Genomic DNA, 25837 nt, shown 5'->3' with positions numbered 1-25837 from the left:
CGAGCCGGGCCTCGGGCGTGGTCCGTGGGCGTGACCTTGAGGGTGACCCGGAGCGAGCTACGCGAAGGGGGATTTTGCCCGTTCTGATCCCGCGGAAGCGCCATCGCTGGCGGCGGGTCCCTGCGCGGAGCGGGCGCTGAGTGTGCGCGCGCGCGCGAGTTGAATGGGGGTGGCCTTCTGCGCCCAACCTGCTGCATTTTAGGTGCTTGTCTCTTTGGGATGTTGTGGCCGATTGTGTGAAAAGTGGACGGAGTAGTGTTGCTGCGCGAGGTTTCCTCTGCGTGTGTCTATTTTTAGATTAGGTGTGAGTCGCATTTGAGACTGTGAGTGTGGAGAATTGAAAGTGATCTGTGGATGTGATTGTGACTTTGCCTGGAATCGTGTTAGCTGCTGTCTGAGGTTGTGAATGACAAGTGGGGCCTGTAGGTTGCTGGTTCTCTGAAGGATGTTTGATTGACTGTGACTCTGCATGTGTTTGTAACCTACTGTTACTTCTGGTGGTTTTGTGGCCTTGGTGACCTAAATATTTGAATGATTGAGGAACTCTGTTATGACCATGGCTAGTTGGTTATGTAAGATTTGATTATCTGAATAGTAGCCATTAAACCTTCCTCCAAAATTGTAACTAATCAGCAATTTAGCAAATAAAATAGAGATAACAGTATCAGAGGGGAAAAGGTGATTTTCATAATTCCCAGATTCGTTACCTGGAAACACTATATTAACTAAAACCAATATGTTGAAATGAATAGCGTTCCACTGGGGGCCATGCAGGAAAAAAATTTTTTTTTTTTACCATAGCTACCACTTTTGTTGTTGTTTTTGTTTGTTTGTTTGTTTTAAGATGGAATCTTGCTCTTTTGCCCAGGCTGAAGTGCAGTGGCGTGATCTCTGCTCACTGCAACCTCTGCCCCTGGAGTTCAAGTGATTCACCTGCCCCAGCTTCCTGAGTAGCTGGGACTACAGGCTTGCGCCACCACACCCAGTTAATTTTTGTATTTTTAGTAGAGATGGGGTTTCACCATGTTGCCCAGGCTGGTCTTGAACTCCTGACCTCAAGTGATCCTCCCCCTCCAGGCCTGCCAAAGTGCTGGGATTACAGGTGTGAGCCACGGTGCCTGTCATAACTACCACTTTCAACACTTCTATATGAGTGAGGTTCCCTACTCCCTTAGACATGCTAAGATAATAAAAAGTATTGGATAGATTTTTAATAAGTCCAGTCTCACTATAATAATTAAAATTGTTATTTTGCGGGCCTGGCGTGGTGGCTGATGCCTGTAATCCCAGTGCTTTGGGATGCCAAGGTGGGCAGATCACCTGAGATTGGGAGATGGAGACCAGCCTGACCAACATGGAGAAACCCCGACTCTACTAAAAATACAAAATTAGCCGGGTGTGGTGGTGCATGCCTGTAATCCCAGCTATTCAGGAGGCTGAGGTAGGAGAATCACTTGAACCCGGGAGGTGGAGATTGTGGTGAGCTGAGATTGTACCATTGCACTCCAGCCTAGGCAACAAGAGTGAAACTCCGTCTCAAAAAAAAAATCATTCTCAATACAATATAGACCAGATAAGCACAGATTTAAAAGTTGTCAACTGTCTTCATCAGGGCTTGGGAAGGTATTCTCATCCACTACTGTCAGTGTAAATTGGCAAAAAGTCCAAGAAGAACCATTTGGAAATACACAGTAAACCTGTGTTTAGTGGGAGATGGAAGGCAGAGCTGCAGAGCGAAAAACACAATGTTCCCTCTCTTGAAGTTAAAACAGGTTCCCCAGAATCCTGTCTACTTTACCAACAGACCGGGTTTCTGGTGTTTGTGAGGGAGCCTGATTTGTCCGTTTTCCCACTAACTACCATCCTGGACATCTGAAGGGTACGCAGGGTGGACAAGTGCTGAAATAGTGAACATTCATGCAGATTTAACTGAGTTAATTCCGGGAGTTCTGAGTTAACTATGGTCTCACACATACATGTATCCTCTATCTCTGCTTTCTCAGGACTGTTTCCTTTTCCAAAAGAAGAGCTCGAAAGAGAAGGTTCATCTAGAAATCTCAAAGCCATGTCTCAGGTGAGGTGATGTTTCCTCTCTTTCTGGAATAATTTTTTTTCATGGTGTATGAACATGAGCTTCCCTGTCCTTTAACCTTCCCAGATATTGAGATTTTCTTCTGTGAAACTAGTCTTCAGTCAGGGCCAGATTAGGATGAGGCAGGCAAGTGGCATGAGGTGAAATATTTAAGGGGTACCCTCAGGGCTGTGCCTTCCTAAATTTTGCATTCTAGATGCCTCACCTGCCTCATCCTATATCCAGCCCTGTTCACAATTTCTCCATTCCAACCAGATCAACTTAAGCCTTCCCCAAGCGCGCCTTCTAGTTGTACATATTCATTGGGTACATCATTCATCATCTCCTTTCTCAGTCTTCTCACAGACAAACTGCTGAAACAGAAAGGTATTGTCTTGATTTAAATGGGAATATATGGCTTGAATCAATTTAACTTGTCCTGATGCTGATTTGAGATCTAAGTTGTGAGTAGTCATGGAGCAGACATGGAAAAACCTTAATTATCTCCGCTAGCCTAGGTTTTGCAATGATATGTTGGGAGATAGAAGTGGTAGACCCCAGCATTCGTTTCTGGAAAGATGTCCTGCTTTGTGAGGCGTTTAGGGTAGCAATTTGATTGTAGGCTTGTCAAAGAAACAGGTTTTGTGTTCCTCCTCTCTGATCTTCCTGTTTTATTCATGTCTGCTAGCCGATCCTATAAATTGTGGCCTGCCAGTGAAAACCTTTCCAGTATTCTGATGCTGTTAGAGATTTGTTATTTTCTTTTTAGTTTCTTTTAATGTTTTATATGCTGGTGCAGGAGAAGGAAATTCATATGCCAGGCCACTTTTGAAATACTCTATTGTTGATCAAACAGTACTTTGTCCTCTTTTCATATCTTTCAGAAAATTCTTCTTTAGCTCATCCACCAACCTTTACAATATTGGTTTTCCTCAGATGCTAATTGGTTCTCTTCTTCACAGTCCCTTTTTCTCTATGCATAATCACATTCACTCTGAAGGCTACACTTAGTGTGATTCTAGTGACTCTCAAATACCCCTCTCTACTCTAGACCCCTGTCCAGAGTGTCAAAACTGTATATCCAACCTCCACTAGCTATCACCACCTGTATGTTCCACAGACACTTAAAGTACACTTCCAAGGTTACCTCATTACTTCCTTTGGTCCAGCCTACATTTTCTTCTGTTTCCCATTTTCACTTTCTAGTCCCAGCAGCCATGCATTTGCCTATGCAGATAACATGCCTGTATCTTTTCCACTCTACAGCCAATTTACAACCATCTCTGTTGTAATGGTGGTCATGTAGGTGCAGTTGTTCTCTGTCAGCCCGCTGACACTTCCTTAATCTAGAAGACATCTGTAACCAAGGTTACTTAATTGTCATTCCCACATAATATACATTAAGCCTTTTCTAGTCTTCAGGAGTATTGCCTCAAAACTTTTATCACATAACATGTGTGTCCTTATGTTTATTCACGTTCTTTCTATTCCTTAAAGCAACAGACCCAAAGTAGGGCATGCATCACAGTAGAATGTACGAGATAGTCTACTGGAAGGAAATAAAATGTTAACAATTTACATTCAAGAGCAGTAATCATTAACAATGTAGATTTTCATAAATGCCTATTGATGGTTTATAAATAGCTACAATGTTGGGAATGTGTTCAGTATATCTTTAAGACCGCTGTTCTGTAGGAAAAAAAAAATCTAGTGTCATGTGATAATATCCCCACTGCCTACCTCCATATACCTTTTCCTTCTTAGAGCTCAAAGACTGTTTCCTAACATACTGTGCCTTTTGCTATTTCCTGATTTACTAACTGGTTTTTTTCTCCCCATGAATTTTTAAAAGCTGATGCCCTGTATTCCTACAAAACAAATTCGTTGTGAGTACAAAACTTTTATGTCCTCAGTGAAGCCTCAGAGTACAAAATGAAATTTTTCCTTGTTTTGTGACACTTTACCTTGTACGTATTTCTGTCATTGCATCTGTAAAACCTACTAAGTGCATGTATTTACATGTATGCCCCTCTCTTAGCCTGTAACTTCTCATGAGCAGGGTCAGGGTTTTATTCATTTTGGTCTACCAGGCAACCAGTCACATTCAGGACAAGTAGTGTGATCTCAGTATGTTTAGCATGAGATTATAAGTAAATACAAATGGATGTATTTTCAGAGAGAGAATTTTATACAATATAAAACATAAATAAGGAAACTAGTCTGACCAGTAAACATTGTCAGTACTAGGTCTCCAATATCTAGTTCTCACACATTTCCGATCACTTCAGGATGAACTAGAGTATGCCCTTACAGGGATCAGTGTCATTCAAGGATGTGACTGTGGACTTCACCCAGGAGGAGTGGCAGCAACTAGACCCTGCTCAGAAGGCCCTCTACAGGGATGTGATGTTGGAAAACTATTGCCACTTTGTATCTGTGGGTAAGAAGCACTCCTGAATCTTTCAATGTCATGCATCTCCTTCTAAGAATTCCTGATACATATAGAACTTTGAATTTCAGGGATTAGAGGTGATTTTTTTTTTTTAGTAGAAAGTATTATCTTGCCAGGCGCAGTTGGTCACGCCTGTAATCCCAGCACTTTGGGAGGCCGAGGCAGGTGGATCACTTGAGGCCAGGAGTTCAAGACCAGCCTGGCCAACATGGTGAAACCCTATCTGTACTAAAAAGTACAAAAATTAGCTGGGTGTGGTGGCACATACCTATAATCCCAGCTACTTAGGAGGCTGAGGCACGAGAATTGCTTGAACCTGGGAGATGAGGTGGCAGTGAGTCAAGACTGCACCACTGCACTCCAGCCTGGGTGACAGAGCGAGACTGTCTCAAAAAAAAAAAAGAAAAAAGAAAAGAAAAGAAAATATGATTATATCATCACTTGTGTAGTATAAGGTATTAACTTTGGTAAGACATTAATGTATACCTCATTTACTACCTTGAAGTTGTATCTTTATCTTACTTCAATAGTTTTAAAGTTGAAACAGCTTAGACCAAGAGTCTCATTTTCCATCATCAGGGTTTCACATGACTAAGCCTGATATGATCCGCAAGTTGGAACAAGGAGAAGAGCTATGGACACAGAGAATTTTTCCAAGTTACAGCTATCTAGGTGAGTCTATAAATGAAGTCTAGTAAATATTAAATGTCAAGTAGTTGATGCCTTTGAATGTTTTTAGGGATCTATTTTTGTTATTGTGGTAAAATACACATAACATTAAATATACTATCTTAAACTTTTTAAGCATATAGTTCAGTGGCATCAAGTACATTCTCACTGTTGTGCAACCATCACCACCATCCATCTCCAGAACTCATCTTGCAAAAATGAAGCTCTGTACCCATTAATTTCCCACGGCCGGACGCAGTGGCTCACGCCTGTAATCCCAGCACTTTGGGAGGCCGAAGTGGGCGGATCATGAGGTCAGGAGATCGAGACCATTCTGGCTAACATGGTGAAACCCCGTCTGTACTAAAAATACAAAAAATTAACTGGGCGTGGTGGCAGGCATCTGAAATCCCAGCTACTTGGGAGGCTGAAGCAGGAGAATTGCTTGAACCTGGGAGGCAGAGGTTGCAGTGAGCCAAGATAACACCACTGCACTCCAGCCTGGGTGACAGAGCGAGACTCCATCTCAAAAAAATAAATAAATAAAAATAACTTCCCTTTATCCCTACTCCCTAGCCCTGTCAACCGCCGTTCTACTTACAGTCTCTGTAAATTTGACTACTCTAGGTACCTCTTGTAAGTGGAATCACATAGTGTTTATCCTTTTTCTGACTGGCTTATTTTACTTAACATAATGTCCTCCAGGTTCATCCATTCCTTCCTTTTTAATGCTGATTAATATTCTGTTGTATGTATATACCACATTTTGCTTATTCATTCATACATCAGTGGTCAGTTGGGTTCCTTCCATCTTTTGGCTATTGTGACTATTGCTGCTGTGAACATGGGTGTACAAATATCAGTTTTAGTCCCTGCTTTCAGTTCTTTTGGGTATAGTCTCAGAAGTGGAATTGCTGAATAATGTGGTAATTCTGTGTTTAATATTTAAGGAATCACCATACTGTTTTCTGTAGTAGCTGCGTCATTTCACATTCCCACCAACAGTGTACAAGGGTTACAGTTTCTTCACCAGCACTTTTTATTTTCTATATTTTCATAGTAGCCTTCCTATTAGCGATGTATTAAAGACCTGAGACCTATAAAGTGCCTATATATGGCTGACTTTCATGCCTCTAAAATGTAAATTTTAGGTATGAATATCACCCCCATGTAAATCTTTTCCTTGTTTACCTGTGTTTATGGAAATATTGGCTGCTATTACCTTACCAAGAATCTATTCCATGTTTTATAGGTATAACGTACATGGAGATATAAAGTGTAAAGTTCTGTGAGTTCTGACAGAAGTATAAACCCATGTATCTCACACTCCAATCAAGATAAAAGACAGTTTCATTAACCCATTAAGATCCACCAGGCCTCTTCCAACTCAGTCCCTCTCATTAAGACAATCAGAGTTGTGACGTCTACCAACATAGATTCATTTTGTCTATTGCAAACCTTTTTCATATCTGCTTTCTTTCACTCAGCTTCATGTCTGAGAGATTTATACATGCTTCTGCATGCATAAGTAGTTTGTTAACTGTGAAACAGTTTTCCACTGTATGAATATATCAGTTTATGCATCTCCTGTTGAAAGACATTTGGGATGTTTTTAGTTTAGGATGTTTTTAGTTTATGAACAAAGTTGCTATAGTCATTCTTGTAAAAATATTTCTGTGGACATACATGTTTATTTTTCTTCAGTAAACACCTAGCAGTGATATTGCTGATTCATAAGGCAGATACATATTTTACTTCTTTAGAAACTACCATTTTAGTTTGGTAGTTTAGTAGCTAAAACTACTATACCATTTTAGACTTTCATCAGCACTGTATGAGAATTTTGATTGCCCCACACTCCATCCAACAGTAAAAACAGAGAGGCGAGACAAGATAGAGGGTCTTTATTCAACAGCAGCTGACAGACCACGCCTCAGTCCTCTGAGGGGATGCATTTCCCCCGCATACCACTCCTTTCCCACGTTTCTATTCTCTGCAGGCTACAGCTTGATGGAATAAAGGGGATTGTTCTAGAGGTACTTATACACAACCTTTGAGGGCACAGTTTGGAGGTGGAGTCGCACAGGACATTTGTAAAAGTAGGACAGCAAAGTTTCACTGTAGCCCACAAGGAAGTAGTACTTGTGTGGAGGCAAGTTCCTCAGGACCAGGGCACAGATCTCCAACTGGTTACCCCGGCGCTTTAAAACCAGCTGGTCAGCCAGGCAGCCTGGGAAGGTACCCCACATGAACTTGCGAAGGAAAACATCCTCCACCGTTCGCTCTGCGGCATGGTCCTCTCCATCCAGGTTACCTGTGTGCAGCGACAGCCAGCCCTTACGGTGGGCGATGTAGTGCGGCGCGTGTGCCTCCTCGTAGGTCACCGGCTTGTCCCCCTTGCCTACGCGTACTCGGGCCGCCCGATTCTTGGCGCAGACCGCGGAGGTGTGCAGGGCGCGCCAAGCGCAAGGCAGCTCTCGGCTCCAGGACAGCACCCGTGGCCCCAGCAACCCGTTGCACACGGAAGCCGCCATCTTGGGCCGAGCTGAGCGCGGGACCTCTTTTCTACATTTTATGTTCATTTTGGCCATTCTGGTCATTTTGGCCATTCTTGTTGTATAACTGTGCAGTTTTTTTTTTTTTTTTTTTTTTTTGAGACAGAGTTTCGCTCTGTTGCCTGGGCTGGAGTGCCATGGCGCAGTCTCAGCTCATTGCAATCTCCGCCTCCTGAGTTCAAGCAATTCTCCTGCCTCAGCCTCCTAAGTAGCTGGGATTACTGGCGTGTGCCACGATGCCCAGCTAATTTTTGTATTTTTAGTAGAGACGGGGTTTCACCATGTTGATCAGGCTGGTCTCAAACTGCTGACCTCGTGATCCGCCCGCCTCAGCCTCCCAAAGTGCTGGGATTACAGGCGTGAGCCAGCGCACCCGGCCAACTTCGCAGTTTTAATTTAGATTTATTTTACGGCTAATGATATTGAAAACCTTTTCACGTGCTTTTTATATTAGAGGCATCTGTTCAAGTGTTTTGTTTGTTTGTTCGTTTGTTTGTTTCTTTGGTTTTGAGATGGAGTCTCACTCTGTCGCCCAGGCTGGAGTGCAGTAGCGCAATCTTGGCTCACTGCAACCTCTGCCTCCTGGGTTCAAGCAATTCTCCTGCCTCAGCCTCCCAATTTGCTGGGATTACAAATGTGCGCCACCACACTGGGTACTTTTTTGTATTTTTAGTAGAGGCGGGGTTTCATCATATTGGCCAGGCTGGTCTCAAACTCCTGACCTTGCCATCCGCCCACCTTGGCCTCCCAAAGTGCTGGGATTACAGGCGTGAGCTACCATGCCCAGCCCTGTTCAAGTGTTTTATCCATTTTTTATTTAAGTAGTATCTATTTTTCCTTGAGTAGTAGGAATTGTTTACATATTGTGGATAGACATCTTTTGTTCAATGTACGTATTACAAATATTTTCCCTAGTCTATGACTTGCGTATTCATTTTAATTGTGTCTTTTGAGGAATAGAAGTTTTTAACTTTGGTGAATTTCAGTTAATCATTGTTTCTTTTATAATTAATTATTTGACCTCTCAAACAAATATTTGTCTTTTTCTAAGTATAGTGAGGATAGTTCTCTTTTCTAGGTATGGTGAGGATAGTGCTCTGTATTTTGTGTGTATATTTTGCTTTTTTTTGAGACAGTATTCTGCTCTTGTTGCCCAGGCTAGAGTGCAATGGCACAATCTCAGCTCACCGCAACCTCCGCCTCCCAGGTTCAAGCGATTCTCCTGCCTCAGCCTCCCAAGTAGCTGGAATTATAGGCATCCACCACCACGCCCCACTAATTCTGTATTTTTAGTAGAGGCGGGGTTTCTCCTTGTTGGTCAGGCTGGTCTCGAACTCCCAGCCTTAGCTCATCTGCCTGTCTCAGCCTCCCAAAGTGCTGGGATTACAGGTGTGAGCCACTGCACCTGGCTGTATATTTTGCTTTTTATGATTAGTTCTGTGATGCACCTCATGTTTTTTTTATGATGTGAAGTAGGGTTCGAGAGTCTATTCTTCTATATGGTTATCAATTTGTTCCATCAGTATTTGTTGCCTGAATTACTCTGATGATCATAGAGAAAATTGATCACATTTGTGTCAGTCTATTTTTGGACAATCTGTTGTTTCTTTGGACATATTTTAAGTCACATTGACAATACCACCTGGTCTTTGATTATTGTAACTTTATAAGAAGTCTAGAAGTCAGTTAGAGTAAGTCTTCTAACTTTGTGCTTTTTAAAAACTTTTAGGGCCAGGCATAGTGGCTCATGCCTGTAACCCCAGCACTTTGGGAGGCCGAGGCGGGCAGATCACCTGAGGTCAGGAGTTCAAGACCAGCCTGGCCAACATGGTGAAACCCCATCTCTACTAAAAATACAAAAATTAGTCAGGTATGGTGGCACACGCCTGTGGTCCCAGCTACTCGGGTGGTTGAGGCAGGAGAATTTCTTGAACCTGGGAGGCACAGATTGCAGTGAGCCAAAACTGTGCCATTGCACTCTAGCCGGGCAACAGAGTGAGACTCTATCTCAAAAAAAAAAAGCAAACACACGAAAACAACTTTTAGCTATTCTAGGTCATTTTCTTCTCAATTTCATTTTGGAATCAACTTCTTGATTTCTTTAGATAAACGTGCTAGGTTTTTTATTAGTGAGAACTAATGTCTTAGCAATATTGAGTTCTGTGGTTCATGACAATGCTATAGCTTTCCATTTTAGTTAGCTTCTCTAATTCCTGTAAGAAATTCCTGTTTTTAGTATAGAAGTCTTAAGTATTGCTCATTAAGTTTCTCTCTAAGCTTTTTTTTTTTTTTAAGACGGAGTCTCGCTCTGTTGCCCAGGCTGGAGTGCAGTGGTGCGATCTCCGCTCACTGCAAGCTCCGCCGCCTCCCGTATTCATGCCATTCTCCTGCCTCAGCCTCCCAAGAAGCTAGGACTACAGGTGCCCGCTACCATGCCCGGCTAATTTCTTTGTATTTTTAGAATAAATGGGGTTTCACCGTGTTTACCAGGATGGTCTCGGTCTCCTGACCTCATGATCCGCCCACCTCGGCCTCCCAAAGTGCTGGGATTACAGGCGTGAGCCACCGCCCCGGGCCCTCTCTAAGCTTTTAATATTTCTGATGCTATTGTAAATAGTAAGAGTGAGCCGGGCACAGTGGCTCATGCCTGTAATCTCAGCACTTTGGGAGGCTTAGGTGGGTGGATTACCTGAGGTCAGGATTCAAGACCAGCCTGGCCAACATGGCAAAACCCCGTCTCTACTAAAAGAATACAAAACATAGCTGGGCGTGGTGGTGCACGCTTGTAATCCCAGCTACTCAGGAGGCTGAGGCAGGAGAACTGCTTGAACCTGGGAGTCAGAGGTTGCAATGAACCATTTCTTTCTTTCTTTTTCTTTCTTTCTTTATTTTATTATTATTATTTTTTTTTTTTTTTTTGAGACAGTCTTTCGCTCTGTCGCCCAGGCTGGAGTACAGTGGCAGGATCTCAGCTCACTGCAACCTCCAAGTCCCGGATTCAAGCGATTCTTGTGCCTCAGACTCCTGAGGAGCAGCTGGGATGACAGGTGCGCACCACCATGCCCAGCTAATTTTTGTGTTTTTTTAGTAGAGATGGCGTTTCACCATATTGGCCAGGCCGGTCTCGAACTCCTGACCTCAGGTGATCCGCCGTAGCCTCCCAAAGTGCTGGGACTACAGGCGTGAGCCACTGCCCCCTGCCTATTTTTAGTAGTTTTAATTACATATAGTGATTATAATGTTAACCATTAGTAACCTTTTAACAGAGTAAACTAAGAAGTAGATAGTTGTGAATTATCTGCTACATACTAGCATGCTGTAACAGATTAGCAAATGTTATGAATACATCATCTCACAACTTTATCAATACATGTTTTCTCATAGTACAATTTTTTAGCGTTTAACAGATCCAAATATGTTTAGTCTTTCTATTCTGTATAAAATTAAAGAGCCAAAAGTATGTAAATTTAAACTTATGTTCAATAATGAATGTTGCAGTAGTTTATCTTAGAAATTATAAATGAGTATTAGTTAACTTAGCATGACTCTTAGGTTGCAGGTTACCAAGAAGATTTTGGAAACTGTTTTTAGGCAGATATTATGAAACAACTGTGGAAAAGCCTATTTATAAAACTCTTATTCCACTTATATTGACCTACACAAATAGTATTTATTATGTTTGGATTGTTCATGAAAATTTCATAATACATTAAACAAAACTAGCCATTATCTCAAGTCACTTCTTTGTTAACTGTATAGCATATACAAGTAAAAGGCAATTAAAAGCAAATCAGGAAAACCTGAAAAGTTAAATGCATAGGTTTGTTTTATTTTGTTTTCCTGCTGTGTTTGATGTATATGAAATAATGGATATCAGACAATTCATTTTTACTACATATTTATTTGTGCCTTTTTTCTTAAGTTGAATGTATAGTTTTTATAGTTTTAAACATAGTAAATACAATAGTAACTTATTTGACTAGTAAAGCCAAGTAAAATAAAAATATGTGCTCATAGATGCACCTCTTCTTATTAAACCAAAAATATTAAACTCAGTTATCAAAATTTTACCCCAAGTCACATGAACTTGAAAGGCCTTTGGGTTCGTTCCTATATTTCTGGGGGTGTTAGGAACATTTCACTTACACAAACACTCATTTTTATCTTAAAACAATTTGAATAAACTCTTTAAGGGAGTTTATACATTACTTTGGCCAAGTGCTGTGGCTCACACCTGTAATTCCAGCTACTCAGGAGGCTGAGGCAGGAGGATCGCTTGAGGCCAGGAGTGTGAGGCCAGCCTGGGCAACATAGCAAGACCCAGTCTCTGAAAAAAATGTGTCCCAGTGCAGTGGTGTGCACTTGTAGATCCAGCTATTCAGAAAGCTGAGTCAGGAGAATCACTTAAGCCCAGGAGTTCAAGGCTGCAGAGAGCTATGCACTACTGCACTCCAGCCTGGGCAACAGTGAGACCTCATCTCTAAATAACTAAAATGTTTAAATAAATAATTAATACCATCTCGAGGTAAGAAAATATCACATATACATAATATACATACATAGACATACATAGGCAGACAGTCCCAAACAGAGATCTTATAACTTTCATTCTAAAATGTTAGCCAGGAGTCAGTAAAATAGTGTTACACCTTATCTTTGCTCCACTTTATATTTTTATCTGAATTGTGTTTCTGACACATGGAACAAGGTTAGCTGTTCAATGTGTGGGCTAATGCTTTTTAGCCAATATTTGTGGAGGGGATTTTCAGATTTTCATTTTCCCTGTTATATAATCATATGGAAGCTGTGACTAAATTTTAGGTGTGCCACTGAGCTATCTGGATGTCTCCAAAGCTTGGCTGAGTGAATAAAATATCTACTTTGTTTCCAGTTAGCCCTTTTTTCCTTCTCAGCCACAGGTGTTTCCTTTGGGGGCCCCTTCAGTGCCCCCAATGTGGGGCAGGGCACCTAAAGTTCAAGTGACTGTAGGGGTTAGAGTGGGAAGGGAAAGGTCTGGCAGGGTGGATAAAGGGATGGAGCAGTTCTGAAGGGCCACATGTCAAAGGATTCAGGGGAACTGAAGGAATGATCAGAGGTGGTGAGAGGAGGAAGGAGGAGTGGAGCAGTGGGAAAGGAGAGGTCTTACAGGAGCCAGTTTAGAGAATCCTTAGTAAAGTGATGCCAAGAAGAAAGGAAGTGGAGGAAGCTGGCAGAGCATATACCAACAGGGGAACATACACCATCAGTCAACTGAGAAGTTCCCATGGGAGCAACAGGATCAAACAGAGAGGCCTCACAGGTCAAGAATTTTCTAGCCCCGAGAGTCAGGAAGTGAATTCCCACCCAAAAGAAAGACACAGGAAGAAAGACCTGTAGCCCAGCAGGTACTTTTTAAACAAAGAAACCAATGTCTCTGACCCAACTTCATATAAACAGAGGAACCTAGGATTCTAACCCAGCCTCTAGAGTATGCTCAGAATCTAAGGAATCAAAATGTTGTACCAGCTTCAATGGGAGTTTGTCCAGAGCGGTGGACCAGGAGTCCGACTCACCAATGGGTCCCCAGTCAGTCAGGAGTGAAGACTAAGGCTCAAAAGGTGTGCACTTGGGGTTCTGGGTGAGATGCCAAAGGGGTCCAATAATCAATCTGTTCCTATCCAAGCTGTGTTACTATAAATACTAAAGAAAAACATTATCCTGACACTTGTAAGGCAGATCTCAGGGACTGCTACAATGGGGTTTTGAAGTAGTGGGGAGAGAATGGGCCAACTCTGAATACGATAAGGAAGAGAGGAAATTTATAGTTGGGGGAGAGGGGCCGTGATGGGAAATTACTGAGTGGATAGGGTAATCTTGCTCAGCTGACCTACCAGGATTCCTATTGAAAGCAGGTCATGGTGATCAGATATCACCTGCAGGGTCTGGTGAGGCGAGAGATCAGATATTGAGAATAGGGGATTCCAGCTAAACCGACTTGACAGAAATCTTTCTAAAACTGGGCCCTTCGGTGGACATGCCCAAGGACTGGGCCTTGTTGATTAAAGTTTTATGGTGTTGTCCTGAGTCCTGGGATGCAGTCTCTACTCCTAAAACACAGCCCTTCTGGAGTCTCAATGGAAAGACCAAGGTTGTTTTGTTTTGTTTTGTTTTGTTTTGTTTTGTTTTCACCTAACCCAGGACAAAGATGAATGGACCAGGATTTTTTGCTCTTTTATTTTGTTTTATTTGCCTGTTTTTCCACTCTGCTTTAAAATTTTCAGTGCGTTTAAAAATACCAGAAAGGGACTGCCCCATGTTGGTCTTCATGAATCCATGCTGAACTGCTCTCTTTTAATATCACATTTCCAATTTGCTGGTATTGGGACCAAGATTTTAACAAGGTTCCTGTTGGCACAGGGCTAGAATCGCAAACTCTTTCTCAGAGCTAAGCAGCCACTGAACTCTTTGCTCAGCTCCTTCAGGGCTCTAGCATTCTTTCCCTTTTGGGCTCCTTGCAGTCTTGCCCTGCAGCAATGTAGTTAACTGAGACTTTGAGATGAAGTCTCGCTCTGTTGCCCAGGCTGGAGTGCAATGGCGTGATCTGGGCACACTGCAACCTCTGCCTCCCAGGTTCAAGTGATCCTGTCTCCTCAGCCTCCCGAATACCTGGGATTACAGGCACATGCCACCACACCTGGCTAATTTTTGTATTTTCAGTAGAGATGGGGTTTCACCATGTTGGCCAGGTTGGTCTCGAACTCCTGACCTTAAGTGATCTGCCCACCTCAGCCTCCCAAAGTGCTAGGATTACAGGCACATGCCACCACGCCTGGCTAATTTTTGTATTTTCAGTAGAGATGGGGTTTCAGCATGTTGGCCAGGTTGGTCTCGAACTCCTGACCTTAAGTGATCTGCCTGCCTTAGCCTCCCAAAGTGCTGGGATTGCAGGAATGAGCCACCACGCCAGGCCTGTTCCCATAATCTTATTTATTATTATTTGTTTCTGTATTTTCTTGTGCCCATAATCAGCCCAAGTAGTATAGGATTGAGTCCATCATCTCTTATACTTTCTTAATCATCTCTCTACAATGTGTTATATTATTGCACCCTGTAAAATATCTTTACATCTTCTTATATTCTCATTTGCCATTGACAGCTTCCAAAATGAGAGCCATATCATTCATTTCAGGTGTGGGCTGCTGTAATTAATCTTTGAATTTGCCATGATTTTTCCCTAGTTTTTTTTTTTTTTTTTTTCAGTTTATTCTGTCATTATGCTAAAAAGATAACACTTTTTAATATGAAATTTAAATCCCTCTGTTTTCATGGGTGACAGGATCATACCTCATTTGGTCATTCCAAATGTATTTCTGTCTGTGACTAAGAGCTTTTGATAATCTCTTATTTGTTCAAGAGTCCTAAATATACTCCATATACAATCAGCCCGCCAATTCATGGCTTCCACATCAGCAGATTCAACCAACTGCCAATAGAAAAAAAATACACAAACACACACACACACACACACACACAAAATACAAATAAAAATCAGTATAGTATAATAGCTGTTGGCATAGCATTTGCATTGTATTAGGTATTATAAGTCATCTAGAGATGATTTAAAGTGTACAGGAGGAGATGTATAGGTTATATGCAAATACTACACTATTTTATATGAGGGACTTGAGCATCTTTGGATTTTAGTATCCTTAGGGGTTTCGGAACCTGTCCCCTTGGATTGGATAATGAGGGAAAACTGTAATTGGTTCTATTCATCACAGCTGGACCTTTCCTTATATGATGGATACTAAATGTTCCATATATATTTGCAAAGTTAACCAACTATGAAGTTAGAGGGTACAGTAATCCATACAAGACCACCCTTACTTCTGACACCAGCTGTAAATTCAGGGATACCCAGGACTGCCCTTAGGGTTGATAATTTTTTTTTTTTTTTTGAGACAGAGTCTCACTCTGTCTTTCAGGCTAGAGTGCAGTGGCGTGATCTTGGCTCACTGCAACCTCCACCTCCCAGGTTCAAGTGATTCTCAGCCTCCCAAGTAGCTGGGATTATAGGCATGTGCCACCATGCCTTGCTGATTTTTGTATTTTAATAGAGACAGGGTTTTACTATGTTGGCCAGGCTGGTCTCAAATCTCTGACCTCAAGTGATCCACCTGCCTCGGCCTCCAAAAGTGCTGGGATTACAGGTGTGAGCCGCCACACCTGGCCAGGTTTGATAATTTGCTGAAAAGACCCATGGAACTCAGTGAAAGCTGTTAAACTCACAGTTACCATTTGTTACAGCAAAAGATTAAAATCAGTCAAGGGAAGAAGGAAATAGGCAGAGTATGGGAAAGTGCCAAACTTGCAGCTTCTAGTTGCCCTATCGCTGTGGAGTCATGGAGAGCAATCCTGGCAACACTGTGTGACGATGCATACAGAGTACTGCCAACCAGTGAAGCTCAGCACAGCCTCAGTGTCCAAAGTTTTTACTGGGGCTCCATCAAATAGGCCTGATTGCCCACGTGACTGAGCTCAGTTTCCAGTGCCTTAGGAAGCTGAGCTGATGCTTGCTGCATGACTCAAAGCCCCTACCCTAAATCACATTGTTACTGTCTGGGCAGCCAAAGACTCCCTGGCAAACAAATAAACTCCTATTAGCCATGACACTCAAAGGCCTTAAAAATTACCACCCTGAAACTGAAGTTAAAGGTTAGGCCTCTCATTTGGCAAGGTTAAATTCTTTTTTTTTTTTTTTGAGACGGAGTCTTGCTCTGTGGCCCAGGCTGGAGTGCAGTGGCGCAATCTTGGCTCACTGCAAGCTCCGCTTCCCGGGTTCACGCCATTCTCCTGCCTCAGCCTCCCGTGTAGCTGGGACTACAGGCGCACGCCATCGCACCCAGCTAATTTTTTGTATTTTTAGTAGAGACAGGGCTTCACCGTGTTAGCCAGGATGGTCTCAATCTCCTGACCTCGTGATCCGCCCGTCTCGGCCTCCCAAAGTGCTGGGATTACAGGTGTAAGCCACCGCGCCCGGCAGCAAGATTAAATTCTTTACCACACAATACTAATATATCACTTAACTAAAAAATCAAGTTTCATTTCCTCCATGAAATACCTTGACTACTGTGTAGACTGTGTCTATTTCTGTTTTTTATGCATTCCCATTCTACTTAACATCTGTAATATGTGAGCAGACATGTCCTCTGATATGATCTAGTAATTTGGTACCTAATTCGAAGTTGTTTTACATGAAACTTCTTTCTCCATTTGGTTCATCATTTCCCCAAAATAAGGTCCTCTCTTTTGCCTTTCCTTACTGCAGCTTGTAACAGAGACCAGGTATTCAGTAGTTATCTTATTGACTGTTATACCGTGCAAGGAAAATATCTTTCTTATCCACTTAGAAATCATTTACTACTAAGTTCTTTTTAGGTGTACCTGCCAGCATTGTATCCCCTAACTTCAGATAACAGTGTGTAAATGTATACTCAGAAGATTTTAGAGAAGATCGTCAATAAAATATTGACCTCCAAAAATGTGAGTTTTAGTTGGGAAAGCAATATTATATTATCAAATCAAGGACTTTTCATAGAATGATCATGTTAAAATCCCAGGTTGTTGGAAAATATCTTGAAGTGAATGTTCCAGACCATAATTTTATTACAATTTCAGACAGACGGGATACTGAAAGGTAGAAAAACTATGTGAAAGCTTAGCCGGGAGCAGTTGCTCATGCCTAGAATCTCAGCATTTTAGGAGGCCAAGGCGGTGGATCACTCGAGGTCAGGGGTTCGAGACCAGCCAGGCCAACACAGTGAAACCCCATCTCCACTAGAAATTACAAAAAATATTAGCCAGATGTGGTGGCACACACCCATAGTCCCAGCTACTCAGGAGGCCAAGGCATGAGAATCGCTTGAACCTGGGAGACTAAGGTTGCAGTGAGCTGGGATTGTGCCACTGCATTCCAGCCTGGGTGACAGAATGAGACTCTGTCTTAAAAAAAAAAAAAAAAAAAAAAAAAAAAGGGTGGGGATCAGGTGCAGTGGCTCACACCTGTAATCCCAGCATTTTGGGAGGCCGAGGCGGGTGGATCACGAGGTCAGGAGTTCGAGACCAGCCTGGCCAACATAATGAAACCCTGTCTCTACTAAAAATACAAAAATTAGCCAGGTGTGGTGGCACATGCCTGTAATCCCAGCTACTCATGAGGCTGAGGCAGGAGAATCACTTGAACCAGAGAGGTGGAGGTTGCAGTGAGCTGAGACCATGCTGTTGCACTCCAGCCTGAGTGACTGAGTGAGACTTTGTCTCCAATAAAAGGAAAGACTATGTGAAAACTTTAAGAAAAATTGGATAGTAGCATATACTTGGAGGTATATGCTTAGGGAGGCAATGTAACTCCAATTACCAATACAGATTAGTTTTACATGTCCTAGAACTGCGCAGAAGTGGAATTGTATGATATGTATTCTTTTTCGTAAAGCTTACACACTGCAAAATATTTGAGATTCATTCCTGTTGTCATTGTGTATCAGCATTGTTTCTTCTTATTGCTGTGGTAGTATTCGATTGTATAATACATGACACAGTTTTACCTGTTCATCTTTTGATGGATATTTGGGCTGTTCCCAGTATGGGACTATTATAAATAACAATGTAAATCATAGGTAAGATGAATCCATCTTTAAATTGCCCTCCCAAATATGGATGGTAGTAAGGCAACTATAGTAAGATATACAATAATTTTTTTAAAATGATTAAGATTAATCAGTGCTTTGCACATACATCGAAGAATCCAGCCCTTTACAACTCCAACAGGGAATTGCAGAGTTAAGGTGACTGTATTGGGAGGAAAACTCAAACCTATCTTTCCCTGAAGCTGAAAAAAGTAATTTGGCAAATTGAAAGAATGAAGTTAGAATTGTTGGTCAGGAGAATTTCATTATTGACCATCTCTGGCAGAATAAATTGATGGTAACAGCAATCAGAATACTATAGTCTCCGGGCACTGTGGCTCACGCCTATAATCCTAGAACTTTTGGAAGATCACTTGAGGCCAGGAGTTCAAGTCCAGCCAGGGCAACACAGGAAGACCCCGTCTGTAAAAAAAAAATAAAAAATTAGCTGGATATGGTGGCACACACCTGTAGCCCCAGATACTTGGGAGGCTGAGGTGGGAGGATTGCTTGAGCCTGGGAGGCCAAGGCTGCAGTGAGCCAGGATCACACCACTGTATTCCAGCTTGGGGGATAGAGCGAGACCCTTTCTCAAAAAAATAAAAATGAATTTAAATACATATATAATATGTAAAATATGTATACACAACAGTGATTATATTCGTGTTGGAAATATATTTTGTCTTTTGGTGTATTTGATAATTCCTCATGGGAATATGTTTTCCAGATTCTCTGCTTTCAAGAGAAAATAAATTGCAGTTGTATGGACATCTAGGGCCTAGACTATAGACTAATGTTTCTGTAAACACTATGAGCTGAGAAAGTTCATTTACCATTCATGGGCTCAATGCAAGTGAAGAAGAAAGAATTGGAAGCACTTATAACACTTACTTAGTCATGAGGGGATAAATAATGTATAGCTTTTTGGTTTTTTTTGTTTTTTTTTTTTTTTTTGAGACGGAGTCTCGCTCTGTCGCCCAGGCTGGAGTGCTGTGGCCGGATCTCAGCTCACTGCAAGCTCCGCCTCCCGGGTTCACACCATTCTCCTGCCTCAGCCTCCGGAGTAGCTGGGACTACAGGCGCCCGCCACCTCGCCCGGCTAGTTTTTTTTTGTATTTTTTAGTAGAGACGGGGTTTCACCGTGTTAGCCAGGATGGTCTCGATCTCCCGACCTCGTGATCCGCCCATCTCGGCCTCCCAAAGTGCTGGGATTACAAGCTTGAGCCACCGCGCCCGGCCAATGTATAGCTTTTTGTCTCTTCCTAAATAATTTTCTGTCACATTGCCTATTGTTCAGCACCCTTGGTAGGCTCACTTCAGCAGCTCTGAATCTTCTATTCCAAGGAGAATCCCTCTTTCATCATTCTTTCTCTTCTGCTCACTTATCTTTTTTTTTTTTTTTTTTTCTTTTTGAGACAGACTTTCGCTCTTGTTGCCCAGGCTGGAGTGCAATGGCACGATCTCGGCTCACCACAACCTCTGCCTCCCAGGTTCAAGCAATTCTCCTGCCTCAACCTCCCGAGTAGCTGGGATTACAGGCTTGCGCCCCCAGCTAATTTTGAATTTTTAGTAGAGACAGAGTTTCTCCATGTTGGCCAGGCTGGTCTCAAACTCCTGACCTCAGGTGATCCACCCACCTTGGCCTCCCGAAGTGTTGGGATTACAGGCATGAGCCACTGAGCCTGGCCATCCTTGTGTTTCTTATACCTTCTCAGTGCAGCTTATATTTATAACATGCCAAAGATATGAATGTTTTTTACTTATGCCAGTTTTTCTTCATTTTAACAGAGTAGCAAGATTTGTATTTGTGTTTATACATTTTCGCTACCAAGAGGTAATTTATTCTGGCCTTTTTGTAGATCAGAGTAGTGAGATAATCTCACCATAGTTTGTCTGGCTGTATACCCAATCCATAGCATTTATGTGAAGACTCACAGTGTTAATTGTATTCTTTTCTAGAAGAAGATGGGAAAACTGAAGATGTCTTAGTGAAGTTCAAAGAATACCAAGACAGGCATTCTAGATCCCTCATATTCATCAATCACAAAAAACTAATTAAGGAGAGAAGTAATATTTATGGTAAAGCACTTACTCTAGGCAAGAACCGTATTTCAAAAACCATACTATGTGAATATAAACCTGATGGAAAAGTTTTGAAAAATATTTCAGAACTAGTCATTAGAAATATAAGCCCCATAAAAGAGAAGTGTGGGGACAGTACTGGATGGGAGAAATCACTCCTCAGTACGAAGCATGAGAAAATTCATCCTGCAGTGAACCTCCAGAAACAAACAGAAAGAGTTCTCAGTGGTAAACAGGAGCTTATTCAGCATCAGAAGGTTCAAGCTCCAGAGCCACCGTTTGACCATAATGAATGTGAAAAATCCTTCCTGATGAAAGGAATGCTCTTTACACATACTAGAGCTCACAGAGGAGAAAGAACCTTTGACTACAATAAAGATGGAATTGCCTTCATAGAAAAGTCAAGCCTCAGTGTCCATCCAAGTAATCTTATGGAAAAGAAGCCCTCTGCCTACAACAAATATGGGAAATTCCTCTGCAGAAAGTCTGTCTTTATTATGCCTCAGAGACCACAAACAGAAGAGAAACCCTTTCACTGTCCTTACTGTGGGAATAACTTTAGAAGGAAATCATACCTCATTGAACATCAGCGAATTCACACCGGTGAAAAACCTTATGTTTGCAATCAATGTGGAAAGGCCTTCCGTCAGAAGACAGCCCTCACCCTTCATGAGAAAACACATATAGAGGGGAAACCCTTTATTTGTATCGATTGTGGGAAGTCCTTCCGCCAGAAGGCCACCCTCACTAGACATCACAAAACACATACGGGGGAGAAAGCCTATGAATGTCCTCAGTGTGGAAGTGCCTTTAGGAAGAAGTCATACCTCATTGATCACCAGAGAACTCACACAGGAGAGAAACCATATCAGTGTAATGAGTGTGGGAAGGCATTTATCCAGAAGACAACCCTCACTGTGCATCAGAGAACTCACACAGGAGAGAAACCCTATATTTGCAATGAATGTGGGAAGTCCTTCTGCCAAAAGACAACCCTCACTCTCCACCAGAGAATTCACACAGGGGAGAAACCCTATATTTGTAATGAATGTGGGAAGTCCTTCCGCCAGAAGGCAATCCTCACTGTTCATCACAGAATACATACAGGAGAGAAATCCAATGGGTGTCCTCAGTGTGGGAAAGCCTTTAGTAGGAAATCAAACCTCATTCGCCATCAGAAAACTCACACAGGAGAGAAACCATATGAATGTAAACAGTGTGGGAAGTTCTTCAGTTGTAAGTCAAACCTCATTGTCCATCAGAAAACTCACAAGGTAGAAACCATGGGAATTCAGTAAGTAATGCGGCTTTTTTTTGTAAAAAAATGTTAAGTCATAGTAAACCCTGTAGATGATGTTGCTTGCAAGCATAATAATATCCAACAGTTTAAGGTACTATACCACATGGTAACCTACTATTTGCCAGCCTGTAAAACACACACACACACACACACACACACACACACACACACACACACAAATGTTATTAGACAAATTACATGACAAAAATCATTAAAAAGTCCAAATTTTTTTATTACTAGCTTCAGCAGACAAAAAATTCCTCTGTCAAGGTGTTATAAACATTTTAAATCACATTTTCCATTTCAATACATATCCTTTTGTTAATCAGTAATAACTAGTTGGCCAACTGACTGCGGTCCATGGACTATACAGTGAGTAGAGAGGTTCTTTAAAAGAAGGAGGTATAAACTGTACTTCTCATTGCAAATCCAAAATAAAAATTAGTTGTTACCTCCTCACAGTTGACCATGATTCTGACTTTTAACATTACAAATTAGTTTTTACATATTATAAACCTTTCTATAAATTGGATTATCATGCATTCTTTCATGTACGGCTTATTACATTCATCATGTCCCTGAGTCTAATCATTAGTGCATGTGGCAGAAGTTTATTTATTTTTATCCAGTATAGAATTCTATTATATGATTATATCACAATTTATCCATTCTCCTGTTGATGAACTTTTACATTGTTTACAGCTTAGGGTCATAATAAATCATGCTTCTGAGAGCATACTTGTCTTGGTGTACATACATGTATTTCTCTTGTGTATATACTTAGGAATGGAATCGCTGGGTCTTAGTGCATATGTGTATTCAGTCAGATACTGGCAGACGATTCAGAACTTTCACCACATGAGATAATTGACACTGAAGGGAAACAGCTATAAATTTTATCAATATGGTGCTGGTTCAAACCAGAGAATTCTTGCTACAGGGAAACTTGATCAGTGTTATTGTGAAAACTGGGAATGTGAATGAACGTAATATATGTAGAAAGACGTTTAGCCACAGCCCAAATCTTCCAGGCAAATGTCATAAATGTGAGATTACTGTTAGCCACAGTTAATGCCTTATTTGAAAGCAAAAAGTCTACTAGAGAAGGAGAGGCATCCAGCATTTCTCTTTTTCACCATCAGAGAATTCCAACTAGAGAAAAGTCCTGTGAGTGTGTTGAAGTTGGAGCATGGGGAGGAATATAGTCTTTACCTACGGTCTGTATCTTACTGGTCAAGTACAAATGATGAATATGGAAAAGCTTATAGCCATCGTTCATATATTACGCTACACCAGGGAATTCACATAGGATGAGAACTCTTCAAATGAAATGATTGTAAGAATGACTTTAACTGTTGCTCATTTCTTTTACACCATCAAAGAATTAATACTAAAGAAAGGAAGATTAAAAGGAAACAAATGGTGCTTGGGACTTTGTTTTTTTTTGTTTTTTTGTTTTTTTGTTTTTTTTGAGAGAGAGTCTTGCTCTGTCACCCAGGCTGGAGTGCAGTGGCATGATCTCAGCTCACTGCAGCCTCTGCCTCCCAGGTGCCAGTGATTCTCCTGCCTCAGCCTCCTGGGTAGCTGAGATTATAGGCAAGCACCACACGCATGGCTAATTTTTGTATTTTTAGTAGAGACAGGGTTTCATCATGTTGGCCAGGCTGATCTTGAACTCCTGACCTCAGGTGATCTGCCCGCCTCGGCCTCCCAAAGTGCTAGGATTACAGGGACTTTTAACTCTGGGGAGAGCTGTCTTCCATGAAAGAAGTCTAGCCATACCGAGACTATAATGCTAGGAAGTCTATGTGTAGGCACCCAGGTCAACAGCCACAGCTGAGCTCCCAGCGATCAGCTAGCATCAGCTGCCAACCACCTAAGTGAAGCCTCTTGGACATCCAGTCAAGCCTTCAGATGACTGTGGACCCTGCTGATACCCAACTGGTACCACAAATGAGACCTCAAGCAAGAACTGCCCAGCTGAGGGCTTCCCAAATTCCTGGCCAACAAAATGGTCAGGCTTTTAAACTAAAAACAGTTTTATTTTTTATTTAATAAAAAAGTTTTTATTTAACTTGATTGTTTTATTAACAGGGAAAAGTAATTTTTTAGTATCTATTAACATATCATAAAAGTAAAGGTATAAGGCTGGGCTTGGTGGCTCATGCCTGTAACCCCAGCACTTTGGAAGGTGTTAGGAGGATCACTTGAGCCCAGGAGTTTGAGACCAGCCTGGGAAACATGCCAAAACCCCATCTCTACAAAATATTAGCCAGGCATGGTGGCACATGCCTGTAGTCCCAGCTACTGGGGAGGCTGAGTGGGGGGATCACTTGAGCCCGGGAGGCAGTGGTTGCAGTGAGCCAGGATAGTGCTACTGCACTCCAGCCTGGGTAACAGAGTGAGGCCCTGTCTCAAAAATAAATAAATAAATAAATAAATAAAGATATAAATATTTGGATCTGCAGTCAATGAGCAAAGATATGGTGGTTACTAATAGGTGATTTTGGCATCAAGAAAAACTGACCATAAAATACAGTTGAAGATTTGGCTGCATTTTTGGCTTGTAATTACATACCTTAATAACAACTCAATTGAGGGGTCTATATATGTTCTTTCTCATTTTCTGGCAGTAAATCATATTCATCATATACGTCCCAATTTTGCACACACAAAAAATGAAAATAGCCCCCAAAGAAAGGCTGTGGATAATGTGATCCATCCTCAAAAGACCCCGTGCTGTCATTTCTCAACAAAGGCGCAGAGAGAAATCAAGGTATGGAATCTAATGAATGTCTGTGAAGGAGGTACTTTTGAATGCTTTAACGAAAGTCTAAATGAAGTTGTGTTTTCTTTCTTTCTTTCTTTTTTTTTTTTTTGAGACAGGGTTTCGCTTTTGTTTCCCAGACTGGCGTGCAGTGGTGCAATTTCGGCCCATTGCAACCTCTGCCTCAAGCGATTCTTCTGCTTCAGCCTCCCAAGTAGCTGGAATTACAGGCGCCCACCACCACGCCCAGCTAATAGAGAGGTTTCATCATGTAGGCCAGGCTGGTCTCCAAAGCCTGACCTCAGGTGATCCCCCCGCCTCGGCCTCCCAAAGTGCTGAGATTACAGGTGTGAGCCACTGTGCTCGGCCAAAGTTGTGTTTTCTAAAGCTATTTACATATAAGCTGCTGCTCCTTAGGAAAATTTGGTCCTGTGGTTTATATTTTGGCATGAAACAACATTGGGCTATATTCCAGAATCCTGCTTGAAGATTTCTTTTGAAGAAGTCAGAAATTTTCTTTGCCTTTTTTTTTTTTTGTGAGACAGGTTCTCAGTCTGTCACCTAGGCTGGAGTACAGTGGTGCCATTATAGCTCACTGCAGACTTGAATTCCTGGACTCAAGCAATTCTCCTGCCTCAGCCTCCCAAGTAGCTAAGACTACAGGCATACACTATCCCACTCAGTTAACGTTTTTATTTTTTATACATATGGGGTCTCGCTGTGTTGCCCAGGCTGGTATCAAACTCCTGGCCTCAAGCAATCCTCCCTCTTCAGCCTCCTAAAGTGCTGGGGTTACAGGTGTGAGCCACTCCACTCACTTTAGAGATTTTCACTTTATGAATTGATAAATACAGCATTGCCTCACTTAATAGGGATACATTCTGAGAAATACATCATTAGGCAGTGTCATAATTTTGCAAGCATCACAGAGTGCTGATACAAACCGACATGGTACAGCCTTCTAAACACCTAGGCTATATGGTAGAGCCTATTGCTTCTAGGCTACAAATCTGTACTGCATGTTACTGTGCTGAATACTATAGGCAATTGTAACACAATGGTAATTATTTGTATATGTAAACCTATCTAAACACAGAAAGGTACAGTAAAAATATGGTACTATAATTGTTTTTTCTTTTTTTTTGAGACAGAGTCTCACTCTGTCGCCCAGGCTGGTGTGCATGGGTGATCTGGCTCACGCAGCCTCAGCCTCCCGGTTCAAGTGATTCCCGCCTGCCTCAGCCTCCCGAGGTGGCTGGGAGTACAGGTGCAAGCCA

General features: G+C 41.9%; 2 protein-coding genes across 19 annotated transcripts in view; one reads left to right on the top strand and one right to left on the bottom strand.

Annotated features, from left to right (window-relative positions):
• Window positions 1-24719, top strand: part of ZNF382 (zinc finger protein 382) — a 47180-nt gene extending 22461 nt beyond the window's left edge. For 7 of the 18 annotated variants that reach the window (XM_031659564.1, XM_031659567.1, XM_031659562.1 and 4 more), the window contains 5 exons: window positions 2004-2074; window positions 4385-4511; window positions 5103-5195; window positions 20371-21787; window positions 24427-24673. In XM_031659564.1, the coding sequence (XP_031515424.1) occupies window positions 2004-2074; window positions 4385-4511; window positions 5103-5195; window positions 20371-21787; window positions 24427-24475 (1757 nt within the window). In that variant the 3' untranslated portion in view covers window positions 24476-24673. The other 11 variants (XM_031659572.1, XM_031659574.1, XM_031659573.1 and 8 more) reach the window with 8 other exon arrangements.
• Window positions 7082-7745, bottom strand: LOC116271660 (28S ribosomal protein S24, mitochondrial). The gene has a single exon (XM_031659579.1). The coding sequence runs from the start codon at window positions 7724-7726 to the stop codon at window positions 7223-7225; it is 504 nt and encodes a 167-aa protein (XP_031515439.1). The 5' UTR covers window positions 7727-7745; the 3' UTR covers window positions 7082-7222.
• Window positions 24720-25837: the final 1118 nt, after the last annotated feature.

Source organism: Papio anubis, chromosome 20, assembly GCF_008728515.1.
Source record: "Papio anubis isolate 15944 chromosome 20, Panubis1.0, whole genome shotgun sequence".
NCBI classification, from domain to species: Eukaryota; Metazoa; Chordata; class Mammalia; order Primates; family Cercopithecidae; genus Papio; species Papio anubis.
This window is presented reverse-complemented; position numbering and strand designations above follow the sequence as displayed.